This window comes from Physella acuta, unplaced genomic scaffold (assembly GCF_028476545.2).
Source record: "Physella acuta isolate Inbredline_101_S28 unplaced genomic scaffold, ASM2847654v3 ptg001776l, whole genome shotgun sequence".
NCBI lineage: Eukaryota > Metazoa > Mollusca > Gastropoda > Physidae > Physella > Physella acuta.
In genome coordinates, this window is record NW_026733286.1 from 172,197 (window position 1) to 188,715 (window position 16,519).

A 16,519-nucleotide genomic window follows, 5' to 3' on the forward strand; every position below is an offset into this window, starting at 1 on the left:
GATAGATAGATAGATAGATAGATAGATAGATAGATAGATAGATAGATAGATAGATAGATAGATAGATAGATAGATAGATAGATAGATAGATAGATAGATAGATAGATAGATAGATAGATAGATAGATAGATAGATAGATAGATAGATAGATAGATAGATAGATAGATAGATAGATAGATAGATAGATAGATAGATAGATAGATAGATAGATAGATAGATAGATAGATAGATAGATAGATAGATAGATAGATAGATAGATAGATAGATAGATAGATAGATAGATAGATAGATAGATAGATAGATAGATAGATAGATAGATAGATAGATAGATAGATAGATAGATAGATAGATAGATAGATAGATAGATAGATAGATAGATAGATAGATAGATAGATAGATAGATAGATAGATAGATAGATAGATAGATAGATAGATAGATAGATAGATAGATAGATAGATAGATAGATAGATAGATAGATAGATAGATAGATAGATAGATAGATAGATAGATAGATAGATAGATAGATAGATAGATAGATAGATAGATAGATAGATAGATAGATAGATAGATAGATAGATAGATAGATAGATAGATAGATAGATAGATAGATAGATAGATAGACAGACAGCGAAACTATTATTATAGATTATAAAAAGTTTAAGTAATTAAAAATGGATTTAAAATATTGTCTATATCCTGAGTTGCCATCCTCCGTAATGTTATATAAGAATATTTGAGAAAGTTTAGGGGAGATCACTTCCGGTTTATTCCTTTTATTGCATAAATTTTCTTAGGAGTAGTTTTAACAACATCAAAACGTTACATGGCCATCGGGTGAACGACTTTGCTGAGCATTAAAAATGACGGACAGATACAAACGCTAACAGACACAATTTCATGTTTATATATATTATATAAATTACTATACATATAATTGTGTACTTTTTGTAAACTAACCTACTCACCGACCAATGAAACTCGGCTACCAGGTATCGATGTATAAAGATAAGGTAAGGGGGTAAAGAAATTTAAAAACTGGCTCAGATCATGTAGGGACGATTCCAAACTTTCTAAAGTCTGAAGGTGTTTCTCACATTTATTTCAAACAGGAAAACGGCTGGACCTTCAGGTTTTTGCTCATTTTGTTGACGGCCTACCTCGTCGTACCAGGCATTGGCTATACGATGACTTCCCTGAATGCACCCGCTGATGTAAGTTTTCACTTGCTTTTTAATTTGAACTAGACTGCCAGTTATCTTGGATAACGGTGTTTCTCGGGGGTCATCCATAAATAACATCACATCAGTCATTTATCGTAACAAAAAGAAAACAGACCCCACATTCAAAAAGACGAAAAACCTCAGACGTTTTTGTCTTTTTAAAACACCTGTTTCGGCTGAGCATTGGTGTGACCACACTATCCCTTCATATGCTGAGGTCACAAAAACAAGTCAACGCTACTTCACCTGCCCAGTGCCCCCCCCCCCCAAATCAGATATGTTTTTGTCTTTTTAATCTCCGATTTCGGCTGAGCATGGCACTGACCACACTATCCCTTCCTATGCTGACGTCACGGGTGAAGTCTACACCTACCCAACTTAACTTCACCTACCCAGTGTCCCGCCAAGTTTCAGACAACATGTTTTTATCATTTAAAAAACGGTTTCGGCTGAGCATGGTACTGACCACACTATCCCTTCCTATGCTGACGTCACGGGTGAAGTCTACACCTACCCAACTTAACTTCACCTACCCAGTGTCCCGCCAAGTTTCAGACAACATGTTTTTATCATTTAAAAAACGGTTTCGGCTGAGCATGGTACTGACCACACTATCCCTTCCTATGCTGACGTCACGGGTGAAGTCTACACCTACCCAACTTAACTTCACCTACCCAGTGTCCCGCCAAGTTTCAGACAACATGTTTTTATCATTTAAAAAACGGTTTCGGCTGAGCATGGCTGACCACACTATCCCTTCATATGCTGAGGACATAGAAACAGGTGAACTCTACTTCACCTTCCCTGTATCCCGCCAAATTCCTACAGGCAACTTTATCATTCTTACCCTTCAATGTTAGCTATCTAGGTTCTTCATATCAGAGACATATTTATTCCTATATTTTACTTTAGGTCTACATAAGAAACTTTATTTACGCGAATAGGCCCTAGTATTATTTCAAATTACATTTTATCCAAAATTATCCAAATCAATAGCTAAACAAGGATTGTTATCAAATAATTAAAGCCTGAAATAGTTTAGTGAAGTAGAGATTCTAAATCTAGATAGATCTAGATCACTTGTAGAATACGTACTCTAAAATTACATGATCATTGAAGCTAAAAAGCAAAGATTTATATCAAATATTTAAGGTCTAACATAGTTTAATAAAGAAACACAATGATTTATTTTGTTTTTAAAATTAATTTTGTTTATAACTAATTATGTTTTGTTTGACCTAGATGTTATATCTAGGATTGACCGTCCCTTCGTCTGACAGCTTATCTGTAGATCTAGAGAAACTTTTTGTATACTCAAATTAGAAGAACTGTTGAAAACTGATAATAGTGTTGGAACTATATAAAAATATGGTTAAAGCTATAGCCGTTAGAAAATTAGTTTTATAATGCGTTAAACTTTTGAATGGGCAAAAAAAAATCTTCGATGAAAGCCGCCATTATTGTATTAAAAGTAAATAAAACATGTGTGACATCACTATAAGTAAAGTCATTGTTCTGAACTTTTATAATTAAAGTGATGTATATACCAATGAATATATCAATAAATTAGTTAACGTTTTAAAATAAATTTGTGATTAACAGTTTGGTCAAAAAGAGCATTATTCTCTACCTAAATACGTATTTTACAGCTATACACATAGTGCAGATTCTCTCATGTAACCAAACAGACAAATAAACAAACAAACAAACAAATAAATATACAAACTTGTAAACAAACTTGAGTTTTTGTAGTATATAGAAAAATCGAAGAATATAGCGTTTTTATTTTGTTTGTTACTGCGGGTTGGGGTGTGCAATGTTGTGCTTCAAGTTGTTGAGAATTTAGGGACCGGGATGTTGTAGGTTTTACTTTGGGGTGTCGTTTATCGTGTCAGGCTGTGTGGTGAGAAGTGGTGTGGGTTTTATTACCCCCAGTGTGTTGTGTTGTTTGCTTTTATGTAGTGTATTGCATGGGATGGTTGGTTAATACGTTTGGTTCGTGGAGTTAATTGTGCGAGCTTTGGATTATGCTAAGTGGTCTAGTGGACGATGTCGTGTTGGCTAGGGAAGGCAGGTTGGGGGTGTGAAACAGGTAATGTGGGGATTGGTTTGTGGTTCATTCTGTCGTTTGGGTTAGAATACTGTTTTTAAGCATTTCCACTTCTGTTTTCCTCTCCCGTTAATTCTTTTTTACGTTCTCGTATATACGAAATATAGAGAAAGTCTTGTAATCGAGACGTTTTACACCTCATTGATACGGAAAAACATAATTTTGCAATCTTGTCTGTGTGTGTGTATGTAAACACGATAACTTGAGTACCGTGACAGCTAGGTTGATGAAATTTCATTTATAAGTATTTTATCAAAATCGTAGATCCATCCGTAACAACTTTTGAGTGATTTCCAATAACCGGAAGTGGTACTTTTTCTACTTTGAAATTTTTCAAAAGCCTATAGCTTGAGTACTATTTCAGATAGATAAATGAAATTTCAAATGTAAGTAAAAGATCTAATTCTCTACCTTCTGTCAAATTTTGAGTAAATTCCGTTTACCGGAAGTGCTAATTTAGGCCATTTATGATTTCTAAAAAAAAAAACGCATGTAAATTTATAAAATACTAATAATATTCCGCACTAGCATGCACATTTTGTTTGGGCGTTCGCTTGGTGCGCAATTCTTTTTACTACGAGATTATATTATATTTTTAAAAGTTTAAGTAATTAAAAATCTTGTCTATATTGCGAGTTATATAATAATATTTGAGAAAGTTTAGGGGAGATCACTCCCGGTTTATTCATTTTATTTTCGAAATTTAATATTTATTTCACAAACATTTCAAAAGAACCGTTATAAGTATAGCGTCATTCTTCCATCAACCCTCCAAATAATACATTGCAGTTTCAAACGGCGGGAAGCACAGGTTTGCAGCTCATTAGTTATAACTCACTTTTAAGTTTAAGGAATAATTTTCCTTTAAAAGTCGAATGACAGTTTGATGCATTTCACCTCATCTCTTAAAAGAATTCATGATCGAAACAAAATTTAAAAGAGACGGTGAATGGATGTCCACAGATGTCATTGCCTCCCTGTTGTGTCTGCTTGTTATAACTCACTTCGTAGTTTGAGAAATAATTTAAAAAAAAAACCCACTAATTTAAAATTCGATACCCTTTCACGTCAGCTCATAAAAGAATTCATGAACGAAACAAAATTCAAAAGAGACGGCGAATGGATGTCCACTGATGCAGTTGACTCCCTGTTTGGTCTGCTGGTCGCCGTTGTTGGAGTCGGGTCAGCAGTTGGGTCGCTCACAGCCAGCATTATTGCAGATAAGTTTGGACGGTAAGTAAGCGTGTGCATGTTCATTTTACAAGGTGTTACTTAGGTCATAATGGCCGTTTGTTTGTGGCATTGCAACTCAATTTTAACCCACTTTTAATAAGGCGATTTCGATCAAACTTTTCACATGCGTCCTTCTTCGATGACAATCCATTAATATATTTTTTTAAATTACAATATTCTGTACGGGAAAAATCAACACAATACATGTGAGCACAGTGTCAAAAATGTAAAATTTTAAAAACAAACAAATAACTTACAAATTTGCGGCTAAGTGTTCACAGCGAAGCTGATATACCGAGATCTACATTTGAAAAAAAATAAAGAAAAAGAATCGTTGACATGCCCCTTTTATACCCAATTTAACGGATGCTTGTCTACACAACTTCGGCACACTAAAAATAAAACAACGATACGCTAAATTAAAATAAAGCAAAACTAACTTTATCATTCACTCACTGAAATACATAAATAAAGAACTTCATAGATAATACTTCATGTAATATGATTTTTTTCTGCTCCCTTCTTTTCTGCAGATAAATATGCTATGTTACGGCTCTGCCTTTAAGCAATCGAAATTTCAGAGTTTCTAATAATCTTATTTTTGTTGAGGCCTATGTCAAAATTTCTGTAACCCGCTTTTGGATTTCCCTAGCGGCTGACGATCAAAGCAAATCATACTAATTTCGATGAGAGGAAATACTTGACAGTGTCAAATGAATTTTCTTCCTGTTCTAATTTAAAGTATCTTTTATGTTTGGTAGACAAGGACAATACTCGAGTAATACACGTAACTAGTGTGGTACTGGTGTTTCACAAAACAGATATGGAGATTTCTGTACCAACTAACCATCGGTACCCGTTACACGTGAATTATAGGCCTAGACATTTTAATGTTATACTTGTTTGACCAAAATCTTACTGGACTTAAATGATTCCGTTAAAAACCCGGCTGTTTAATGGTAGTTATATTGCTTTTGCCTTTTAAAAAAACCTATTTCGGCTGAGCATGGGTCTGACCACACTATCGCTCCATATATGTCATGATAATTTCCACTTCAGGTTATCGGAAGTAGCTGAAAAGTTGATACAGAACTACAAATTTGATATAATACTTTGATATGATATTTCATCAACCTAGCTGTAATGGCACTACAGTTATCGTGTTTACAGACACACATACACACAGACACATACAGACACACACAGACATACGGACAGACTTGCAAGCCCAGTTTTTTCGACTTGATTACGTATAAAACGCCGACATTTTGATAAATCTGCATTAATAATTTTAGCCCGATTAAAATAAGTCTCCTATACTTCGAATATGATGTAGTACTGAGGTGTAAAGCTATGAAAACTGTCAAAATTTAATGTGATATTTGTGCACAATAACAATACTTCCTCTATACTCTGTATACGAGAAAGTAAAAATAAACCTGATTTGGGTTTAGAACTTAGTTTGTAGCAGGAGCTAATTTGTGTAGACTAGTCTTTTATGCTCCCTCTTTGGAACAGTATCTGTTATGATGTTACATAGTTGAGACACAATTAAAATAAAAAATTAACAGAAACATTTATTGCACGAATTGAAATAAGACATGGGTATTTCGTTGACTGGTTAATCCTAATATATAAAAGCCCATGTGCGCACTTCTCTCTCTCTCTCTCTCTCTCTCTCTCTCTCTCTCTCTGTCAGCAATATCTTTTCGCAGGATATCACATCAGAATCTTCAGCGATCTATGGAGAAATTGATACGAACTTTTGTTGAAAATAATATGGTAGATGTTTTATATGTATAAACACAATTTTAAAAAATAAAAAATAAAGGCATATTCGAAATTAGAAAAACAGTTTTAATTATACAACCGGAAAAGTGTTTATAGTTGAGGCAAGGACGTCGCAATCGATGACGACACATGTCATATGTTTGAAGTACGTAAAGTACACACAACCAATGGCTTCATCTTCCAATTTTAGAATACGAAGAAATGAACTATTTCATTAAAATTTGATTTAGATTTATAGATTTACTTATAGAGACGTAATTTATGAAATGTATACAATTTGCTCGGATAAGCTAATACAAATGACTTAAAAAACAACATAAATACCATTGAAAAGCCGGGATTTTAACGGAATCATTTAAGTCTTTTAATCAATGTGTGCATTCAATACGGTGTTGTGTTGACTAATTATGTATATCATTTGGTTTTATTTTTTCTAATAGGTATTAGTAGCCTATGTTATTTTAAATGTGTCCGACTTTTAGCTATTTTATTATTTCTTTGCTTTATCACTAATATCGTTAAACCTGTAGTAAAGCACATTGCGTTTTGACCAAAAACTATTTTATAAAATATTCTTCTGAAAAATGTAGGCCTATAACATTAAAAATATGTAGACCAATAATCCACGAGAAACGGGTACCGACGGCTAGTTGTATAATAAAACAAGCAAGATGATACAAACTGGAATCCAACGTACACAACATTTCCGAAGTCTTGGATTTCGCAGATATGAGCTGCCTTCTCACAAATAGTGAGCAACAAATTGAACTGGTTGAAGAAGCAGTAATAACTGGTTTAATAATAGTAGCATGTGACGTACAGTTTAGAATCAGTAGCAAGGGTAGAGCAGGTTTTATCGTCACTAACATTTTTACGGCTACACAATCGTGCAATACGCTTTAATACGATTGGTTTCTTTTATATATAAGTGATAACGTTTATCTACTTATAAATTCAGTGTAAATACTTCAGATTTTAGTCAGCGAAAAAGCGAAAAAATACTCATGCTCATTGCAATGGCATAATTTCAGACAGTACCGTGTAAATGTTGTGATTTTATCTTAATATGATATTTCATACATAAATGAAATCAAAGAAATCTTTTCACTTTTTTGAAAAAAAATTTCAATGTAACTTTTCGTTATGCTTGTTACCACCTAAATCTGTAAATTATCCAAAAACTTTATCCGCAGAAAACTATCCATTATCCTGAAACTTTATCCACAGAAAACTATCTATTATCCTTGCTTCTGTGACTGGGCTCATTGGCGTACTGTTGATGGCACTGTGCAGGGTCGGCTCCTCCTACGAGATGTTGTTTGTGGGGCGGACACTAACTGGGTTTACACTTGGTTAGTCACTTTGTTAGACTAAGTGGGTTTGTTTGGCTAGATGGTTGGTTTCTTTTGCTAGATGGGTGGGTTTGTTCTACTGGTGTTCGGTACAAAAACACCCCAACAATACCCTCCCCCAACATAAACCCCCTGGACACCCGCCCTTACCCAATTGTGGTTTATATTAGGAAGCCTTAAACAAGATGAGAACCAAAATTAATAATTAAAAACTTAAAAGACACAAAATGCTCTGTTTTATTATAATTTTAATTTTAAAAAGAGATATTGTGAGCGATGGCTCGCAAATACTCAATTATTGTGTGCTCCAGTGGCATAGCCAGGATAGTCTCATGGGGGGAGGGGGTTTAAATTTTTTACTTTATTATATATATATATATATATATATATATATATATATATATATATATATATATATATATATATATATATATATATATATATATATATATATATATATATATATACTAGCCGTCCGGGCCAGACCCTGCTCTGGCCTCTGTGAAAAACCTATCTGTAAAGGACCATGACATTTGTGTTTTGTAATCAGCATATACCCGGCATTGCCCACCCTAATCACAACCAGCCAAAACCAAAACACAAAAAAGAACCGCGAACATAACACAAACACAACACAAACACAACACAATCACAACCCAAACACAACACATTACAATCACAACACAACACAAACAAAACACAACACAACACAAACAAAACACAACACAAACAAAAACACAACACAACACAAATAATGTAATATCCTTCTACTATTTGTTTTTACAATAAAAATTGTCTACAGTCAGAATTTAATTTATATTTCACTAGCCGTCCCGACCAGGCCATGCTCTGGCTTCTGTGAAAAACCTTTCTGTTAAAGACCATTACCTGTGTGTTTAGTAATCATCATAAACCCGGCATTGCCCACCCAAACCACAACCAACCAAAACCAAAACAACAAAACGCAAACATAACGCTAACACAATTACAAATACAAACGAAAACAAAAACCTAACAACAAACACAACCACAAACACCAATACAAACACAAAGAAAAAACAAACAAAAAAGCAAACGAAAACAAAAACCTAACAACAAACCCAACCACAACCACAAACACTAATACGAACACAAAGAAAAAAAAACGAAAAAGCAAACGAAAACAAACCAAATCCAAACGCAAAACCAACTACAAACACAAAAACAAACCCAAAGAAAAAAAAACACAAACAAAAAACCAAACGAAAACAAACCGAATCCAAACGCAAAACCAACCACAAACACAAATACAAACACAAACCCAAAGAAAAAAAACACAAACGAAAACGAAAAAAGAAAGAACAAAAACGAACCAAATCAAAACGCAACCACTAACGCAAACCCAACCTAAACACAAAGAAAACACAAACGCGAACATAAACGCAAAGTGCTCACAGTCTAGCCCGGGGCAGAATCGCCTGTTTCAGCTTAATAAACGACTATAGTACCCCAACTTATTCATAGTTTTTTGCACTCACTTAAACGAACGTAGTTGCCAAACCAAACCAAATTAACAATTATAATACTCCAAGCTTATCCGTAAAATACCTACAACATTTGCACTTGATCAATCCCCGCTAATTATGTAATTATTTTTTTCCCAACAACAAAACAAATTAATAAAAAGCAAATTCTTTTCCACTAATGCAATGTTTTATAAAGGGAAGGAATTGTGTTTTCCTAATTTATCAAAGGGAAGTAAGTGCTAATGGACTAAATATAAATAATTATCAGACATAATTAGAATTTTTGCAAAAGATGATATTTTTTTTAAAATTGTGTTTAATGAACATGCAGACAATTATTACTGTCAGTTAGAAAAATGAAAATTATTTCCCAACACTTTCAGTATTAATTTTTTAACTCATAAATTTAGACCATGAGCACGATAATAATCTAACACTTAAATCCATCGAAGTATGTCAACGACAAACTTATTACATGTTACATACAGAATTGAGCTTTATATATTAGATTATAAATGTTACAACATAACAGCATAAATAAAGTTAGTGAACGCAGAGTTGGTATAAAAGCTTACTATTAATCTTTATGGTAATCTAAATCGGTTCCATGACAAATGATCTCAGGACAAATGATCTCAGACAAAATATCTCAGACAAAATATTTCACGGACAAACAATCTCAGGATAAATTATCTCAGGACAAATTATCTCAAGGACAAATGATCTCACGGACAAAAGATACCAGGACAAAATTTATTGGCACAAATGATATCATGGACAAATGATCTCAGACAAATCTTTGTAATAGCATTTAATTTGAATAAGTAAAAATTAAAAAGAACGTACTCCTTTAGTCTGAAAGGTTTAATAAATGATAATGTATAAAACAAATAAAGTAACATTAATGTTCAAAACACGCTAAATATTTTTTTAAATGTAAATGGGTCTTCAGGTTCGTAACGTTACTATTGTTTTTATTACAGCATCAACTGAAACATAACTTTTACGTTTCTTTGCTGGCAGGTACATCGTTATGTTCACACCTCTTCAATACTATGTGATCATGTATTGTGTGAACGCTTGCTCGACATGTTCTAACTTCAGATTTCCAAATCTCTTTGACTGCTGCACCACTTATGGCTTTAATAAACATAAATTCACCAGAAAGTAATGTTCTAAAATCTTTCTGCTAGGTAACTAATGAGGCCATAGCTGAGTAAGCACCACTAATATTGCTTTGTTTGCATGCACACTACGACAAATTTAGCTCCGCGATGACTGCTGTCGTTTAAATAAGCATTTGTCACCTTATCACTAAGGTCTGACCGACGCATAACTATTGACTTTATTAGTTGTAATGTCAAATGAGGGCGGTTGTCTTTCTCTAAAGGCATGTCTCTACTATACGGGGGCGGCCACCTTGTAACGAAGGTGTGTCTTTATTGTTATTTCATCCCCTTTGATCTAGTTTCGTCCACCTGACGTGGTAGGATTGTCTCATGTTTGTCAAGCTCACCTACGCTGTCTATCGAAAAAAAAATCTTTAATCTTCGCATACTATATTAGTAATCTTAATTTTAAAATGACAATTGTATATGGCAAACACTTCTTACAATTATAATATTGGCCTATAAACGATATTAAACATGGTAAACAAAACCATATGACAGTCAATTAAAAAAATGTTCAAATCAACTTAAATTATCCAATACACTATTAAAATTTTGCTGTGAGATATTTTGTGAGATATTTTGTCTGAGATCAATTGTCCATGGTATCATTTGTCCTGATATATTTTGTCCTGGTCTCTTTTGTCCTTGAGATCATTTGTCCTGAGATCATTTATCCGTGAGATATTTTGTCTGAGATATTTTGTCTGAGATATTTTGTCTGAGATCATTTGTCCTGAGATCATTTTTCCTGTCACCTCTAAATCTAATAATTGCAACATACTGAATAATGACCCACTGTATATAATATTTAAATGTATCTCAATTATTGGGCTTACATTTTAAATTGTTACATATTTTTTAATTAGCTACTGCTTTTTGCGTTCTTAAGAGATTATTTTTTAACATAATGATAAGGTATGGGTTGGATCACATCTTTTTTACTGGTAAATGCAAAATCGATATTCACTGTTTTACTTGTTTTAAAAGTTATGCTTCTCGTTGTAAAATAAACAGCTATAGTTATGCTTTAGTTTAAGATTGCTTATTCATCTTGTGGGTAAAATTTAACTCTTATCTACAATGTTTTTATATTGTTTTAGCTAAATTTACCCGAGGTATTTAAGTATATATTCTTTAAGTACATCTGTGCGTGTTGATCAGCTTGACTCAAACTGCGTATATTTTTCTGTAGGCTACATTTATTCAGTATCCTCCCACTCCCCCTCCATAAACTTGCATATAGTTTTTAACATCAAAGATTAGCAAAATCGTATTCTACGGGACACACTTTAGGTAAACAATCACTCTAAGTTTCTAGACTCATCTTAAACCCCAATGTTAATAGGCCTCCCCCATAAAAGAGGGATCGCTGAATTGAGTCTGACAAGTCAAGTAAAGACTACACTTGTGAATGAATAAAATCTGTAGGTGGTTGTCTGTCTATAACTAGCAGTGTTAACACAAACAGCAGATGTACATGCGCTAAAGTGTACATACAAAAAAGCATCTTGCACATGCCTGACGCTGAGATAGGCACAATAAGTAAGCCAAGAAAAAGGTTTGATATCTATTTGCGATGATTTATTAAAAATGGGATATTTAGGGTACATATCATGATGGTTTTTAATTCATAGTTTCAGTAATGTGGTTGCATTTGTTTTTTTTTTGCGAAACTTGTTTTAAATTTTATTTATTTTTTCTACGAAATAGGCGCCACTATCCTTAAAGTGGTTGTAGGGGGAGCGAAGCTGGTGCCAGCCTTCAACTGAGTTGTTTATTTAAGGCATATTGTCTTCTGCACGTGTGCATATTCCACATATGAAGTGGAAACATAGATTATCTTTGACATCGACGTTGTGGTCTGCCAATATAGTAGCCCTAGAAATAGTTTGCAATTGACATTGCTTGTTGGATGAAAATTTCAGCTAATTTATCAGACATTACTAATGTGTTCAATGGGTATAGAAGCCAACGCAGATAGTATTCTAAGCTTGATAACAAAATCGCTATCAAGTTGGTAAAATTGCTGAAGACCAGAGTCCTGTATTTTTACTTCCTCGTATACGAAGTATAAAGAATGTATTGTAATCTTGCAAAAGAAAAATCGATATTTTTTTGCAAATCTTGACGTTTTACACCTTAGTAAAAATAAACATAGTTTTGCAATCTTGTCCTTATGTCTATGTGTGTGTGTGTGTGTTGTGACGGTAAAACCATCATTGAGGTCAACATCCTAGTATATAAAGGAGGAATTTTCCTAGCACGGGAGCCCACTAGACACCGACTGGAGAGTAAGAGAGCCACGACGCCATGTTGTATTTTCTAGATTAAGCAGTAATTGTCTTTAAGTCTCTTTGTATTCAGTAATGTTCTGTGTCTTTTTTTAATAACGTGTAGGTTTGTGGTGATGACTTAGGTACCTTAACCAGTGTTAGTAGTTTCAGTGTGTTATTCCTGAATTTGTAAGTTGAGTTTTTTCATCATTGTATTTTTTGTGTGCATAGTATTAGTATTTTATTATTTAGACTTGTATACATTTTAGAAGATTTTAGATTGATTAAAAGTTTATTAGTTGCAGAAGGTCTTCGTATTTGTTTTCGCCCTAGACATTAGAATTGAGTCCGTGAAGAGTTTTTGTTTTCTGGTAATCTTTTTAGTTTCTCTTATAATTCATCAGTCTAGAACCATACCCAAACGAATTCGGGTATTGCATAACATTTACACGTGGTAGAGATACGTAATGATACCCTAACGAACCAGACTGGGTATCAGATTCATCATAAGTATATCATTGTTTATACATTGACATTTTCCTGTACACTCTTCCTGGGGAAACCTACATGTTAAAGCGGAGATTTCAAGAAACCAGAGACGGAAGACCTGCGTTTTGGAGTTGAAAGGTGTTGTGCTGGGGCGACAGAGAACCTACAACAGTGTCGACAACTGCGGCCTGTGTCTGGACCACTCCAACCCAGTGTCTGGACCTCTCCAACCCAGTGTCTGGACCACTCCAACCCTGTGTCTGGTCCTCTCCAACCCTGTGTCTGGACCTCTCCAACCCTGTGTCTGAACCACTCCAACCCTGTGTCTGGACCACACCAACCCTGTGTCTGGACCACTCCTTTGTCGGAACCAATCAAGCCCTGTGTCTGGACCTCTCCAACCCTGTGTCTGAACCACTCCAACCCTGTGTCTGGACCACTCCAACCCTGTGTCTGAACCACTCCAACCCAGTGTCTGGACCTCTCCAACCCTGTGTCTGGACCTCTCCAACCCTGTGTCTGAACCACTCCAACCCTGTGTCTGGACCTCTCCAACCCTGTGTCTGGACCTCTCCAACCCTGTGTCTGGACCTCTCCAACCCAGTGTCTGGACCTCTCCAACCCTGTGTCTGAACCACTCCAACCCTGTGTCTGGACCTCTCCAACCCTGTGTCTGGACCTCTCCAACCCTGTGTCTGGACCTCTCCAACCCAGTGTCTGGACCACTCCAACCCTGTGTCTGGACCTCTCCAACCCAGTGTCTGGACCTCTCCAACCCTGTGTCTGGACCTCTCCAACCCTGTGTCTGGACCACTCCAACCCTGTGTCTGGACCACTCCAACCCTGTGTCTGGACCACTCCAACCCTGTGTCTGGACCTCTCCAACCCTGTGTCTGGACCACTCCAACCCTGTGTCTGGACCACTCCAACCCTGTGTCTGGACCACTCCAACCCTGTGTCTGGACCACTCCAACCCAGTGTCTGGACCACTCCTTTGTCGGAACCAATCAAGCCCTGTGTCTGGACCACTCCAACCCTGTGTCTGGGCCACTCCAACCCTGTGTCTGGACCACTACAACCCTGTGTCTGGGCCACTCCAACCCTGTGTCTGGACCACTACAACCCTGTGTCTGGACCACTACAACCCTGTGTCTGGACCACTCCAACCCTGTGTCTGGACCTCTCCAACCCTGTGTCTGGACCATTCCAACCCTGTGTCTGGACCACTCCAACCCTGTGTCTGGACCACTCCAACCCTGTGTCTGGACCACTCCAACCCTGTGTCTGGACCACTCCAACCCAGTGTCTGGACCACTCCTTTGTCGGAACCAATCAAGCCCTGTGTCTGGACCACTCCAACCCTGTGTCTGGGCCACTCCAACCCTGTGTCTGGACCACTACAACCCTGTGTCTGGGCCACTCCAACCCTGTGTCTGGACCACTACAACCCTGTGTCTGGACCACTACAACCCTGTGTCTGGACCACTCCAACCCAGTGTCTGGACCACTCCAACCCTGTGTCTGGACCTCTCCAACCCTGTGTCTGGACCACTACAACCCTGTGTCTGGACCTCTCCAACCCTGTGTCTGGACCATTCCAACCCTGTGTCTGGACCACTCCTGTGTCGGAACCAATCAAGCCCTGTGTTGGGACCACTCCAACCCCATGTCGGGACCACTCCTGTATCGGGACCACTCCTGTGTCGAGACCACTCCTGTGTCGGGACCACTCCAACCCTGTGAAGAGACTGCTGCGTACAATCTGTTTGTAAACCGGACAATGTGTTATTCTAATTTATAATAAATTTTGATATTGTACCCTTAGGAATTAGTAAGTTGGTTTTTTTCGGTATTATCTACCGTTGACATGTGTGTGTGTGTGTATGTCTGTAAACACGATAACTTGATGAAATTTTATATATAAGTATTATATCAAATATGTAGTTCTGTATCAACTTTTCAGCGATTTCCGATAAACGGAAGTAGAATTTATTTTACTTTCAATTTTTTAAAAAGCCTATAACTTGAGTACTATTGCAGATAGATAAATGCAATTTTACATGTAAGTGAAATATCTAATTCTCTGCCTTCTGTCAAAGTTTGAGTAATTTCCCTTGAACGAAAGTTGTAATTTACGCTATTACCGATTTCTCAAAAAACGCATGTGAGTTAATAAAGTACTAATAATATTCCGCACTGTTATACATATATTGTTTGGCCATCACTTAGTGCGCTATTTTTTTTTCTACCAGATTTTATTCTATTTTAAAAAGTAATTAAAAATAAGCTAAAAATTGTCTATTTTCTGAGTTGCCATCCCTCCGAGTGTTATATAAGAATATTCGAGAAAGTTTAGAGGAGATCACTCCCGGTTTATTTTGCTTCGTTTTACTTAACAGTCTGGATATACACTTTCACGCTTTTGTTTACAGTTATTTAAATAATAGTGTATTATTTATTTTCTACTTTTTAGTGTATTATTACATAAAAACTTGTTATTAAAACGTTTTTTTATGAATTTTTTTTCCAGTACTTTACATGTTTTATTTACAATAGAGTACATGACTAAAAACCATTGCGCGCCTATTGAACGCGATGACGCGCTATTGAACGTGATGCCGCGTGTGGAGTAGTTGGATAGAACTGCCCACCAATGTGGTCAAAATTTGTAATTAATCCATAAAAAATTATTTGGCATCCAATTAAGTCAAATTTAATGTCATAATGCATTGTCTTCATGTCTTGACCCACGTACCAATTACGAACCGTATCTGTCAGTTAGAAATGCCTGCCATTTCGCACGGACGTTTCGATCTAGACAGACAGACTAACGACAGACTGTCGACTGACGACAGATAGAGAAAGTGAGTTAAATAAAAGCTTGTAAAATAAACCGGGAGTGATCTCCCCTAAACTTTCTCGAATATTCTTATATAAAATAACAGGGGATGGGAACTCGGGCTATAGACATGATTTTTAATCCATTTTAAATACTTAAAGTTTTAAAAATAGAATAAAATCTCGTAGACAAATTAATTGCACACCAAGTGAACGCCCAATAAAAAAGCGCATAATAGTGCGCAATATTATTAGTACTTTTAAAATTTACATTAGTTTTTTGAGAAATCGGAAGTAGCGTAAATTACTACTTCCAGTCAACGGAAATTACTCAAAATTTAACAGAAGGTAGAGAATTAGATCTTTTACTTACATGTGAAATTTCATTTATCTATCTGAAATAGTACTCAAGTTATAGGCTTTTGAAAAATTCAAAGTAGGAAAAGTACCACTTCCGGTTATCGGAAATCGCTCAAAAGTTGATACGGATCTACGATTTTGATATAATACTTATATGTGAAATTTCATCAACCTA

General features: G+C 35.8%; 1 protein-coding gene across 1 annotated transcript in view; it reads left to right on the forward strand.

Annotated features, from left to right (window-relative positions):
* Positions 1-16,519, forward strand: part of LOC131930433 (solute carrier family 2, facilitated glucose transporter member 3) — a 37,434-nt gene that overhangs the window by 12,520 nt on the left and 8,395 nt on the right. Inside the window, exons 3-5 of the mRNA XM_059286910.1 lie at positions 1,111-1,212; positions 4,404-4,564; positions 7,583-7,707. Coding sequence (XP_059142893.1) covers positions 1,111-1,212; positions 4,404-4,564; positions 7,583-7,707 — 388 coding nt within the window. The remainder of the gene's footprint in view (positions 1-1,110; positions 1,213-4,403; positions 4,565-7,582; positions 7,708-16,519) is intronic.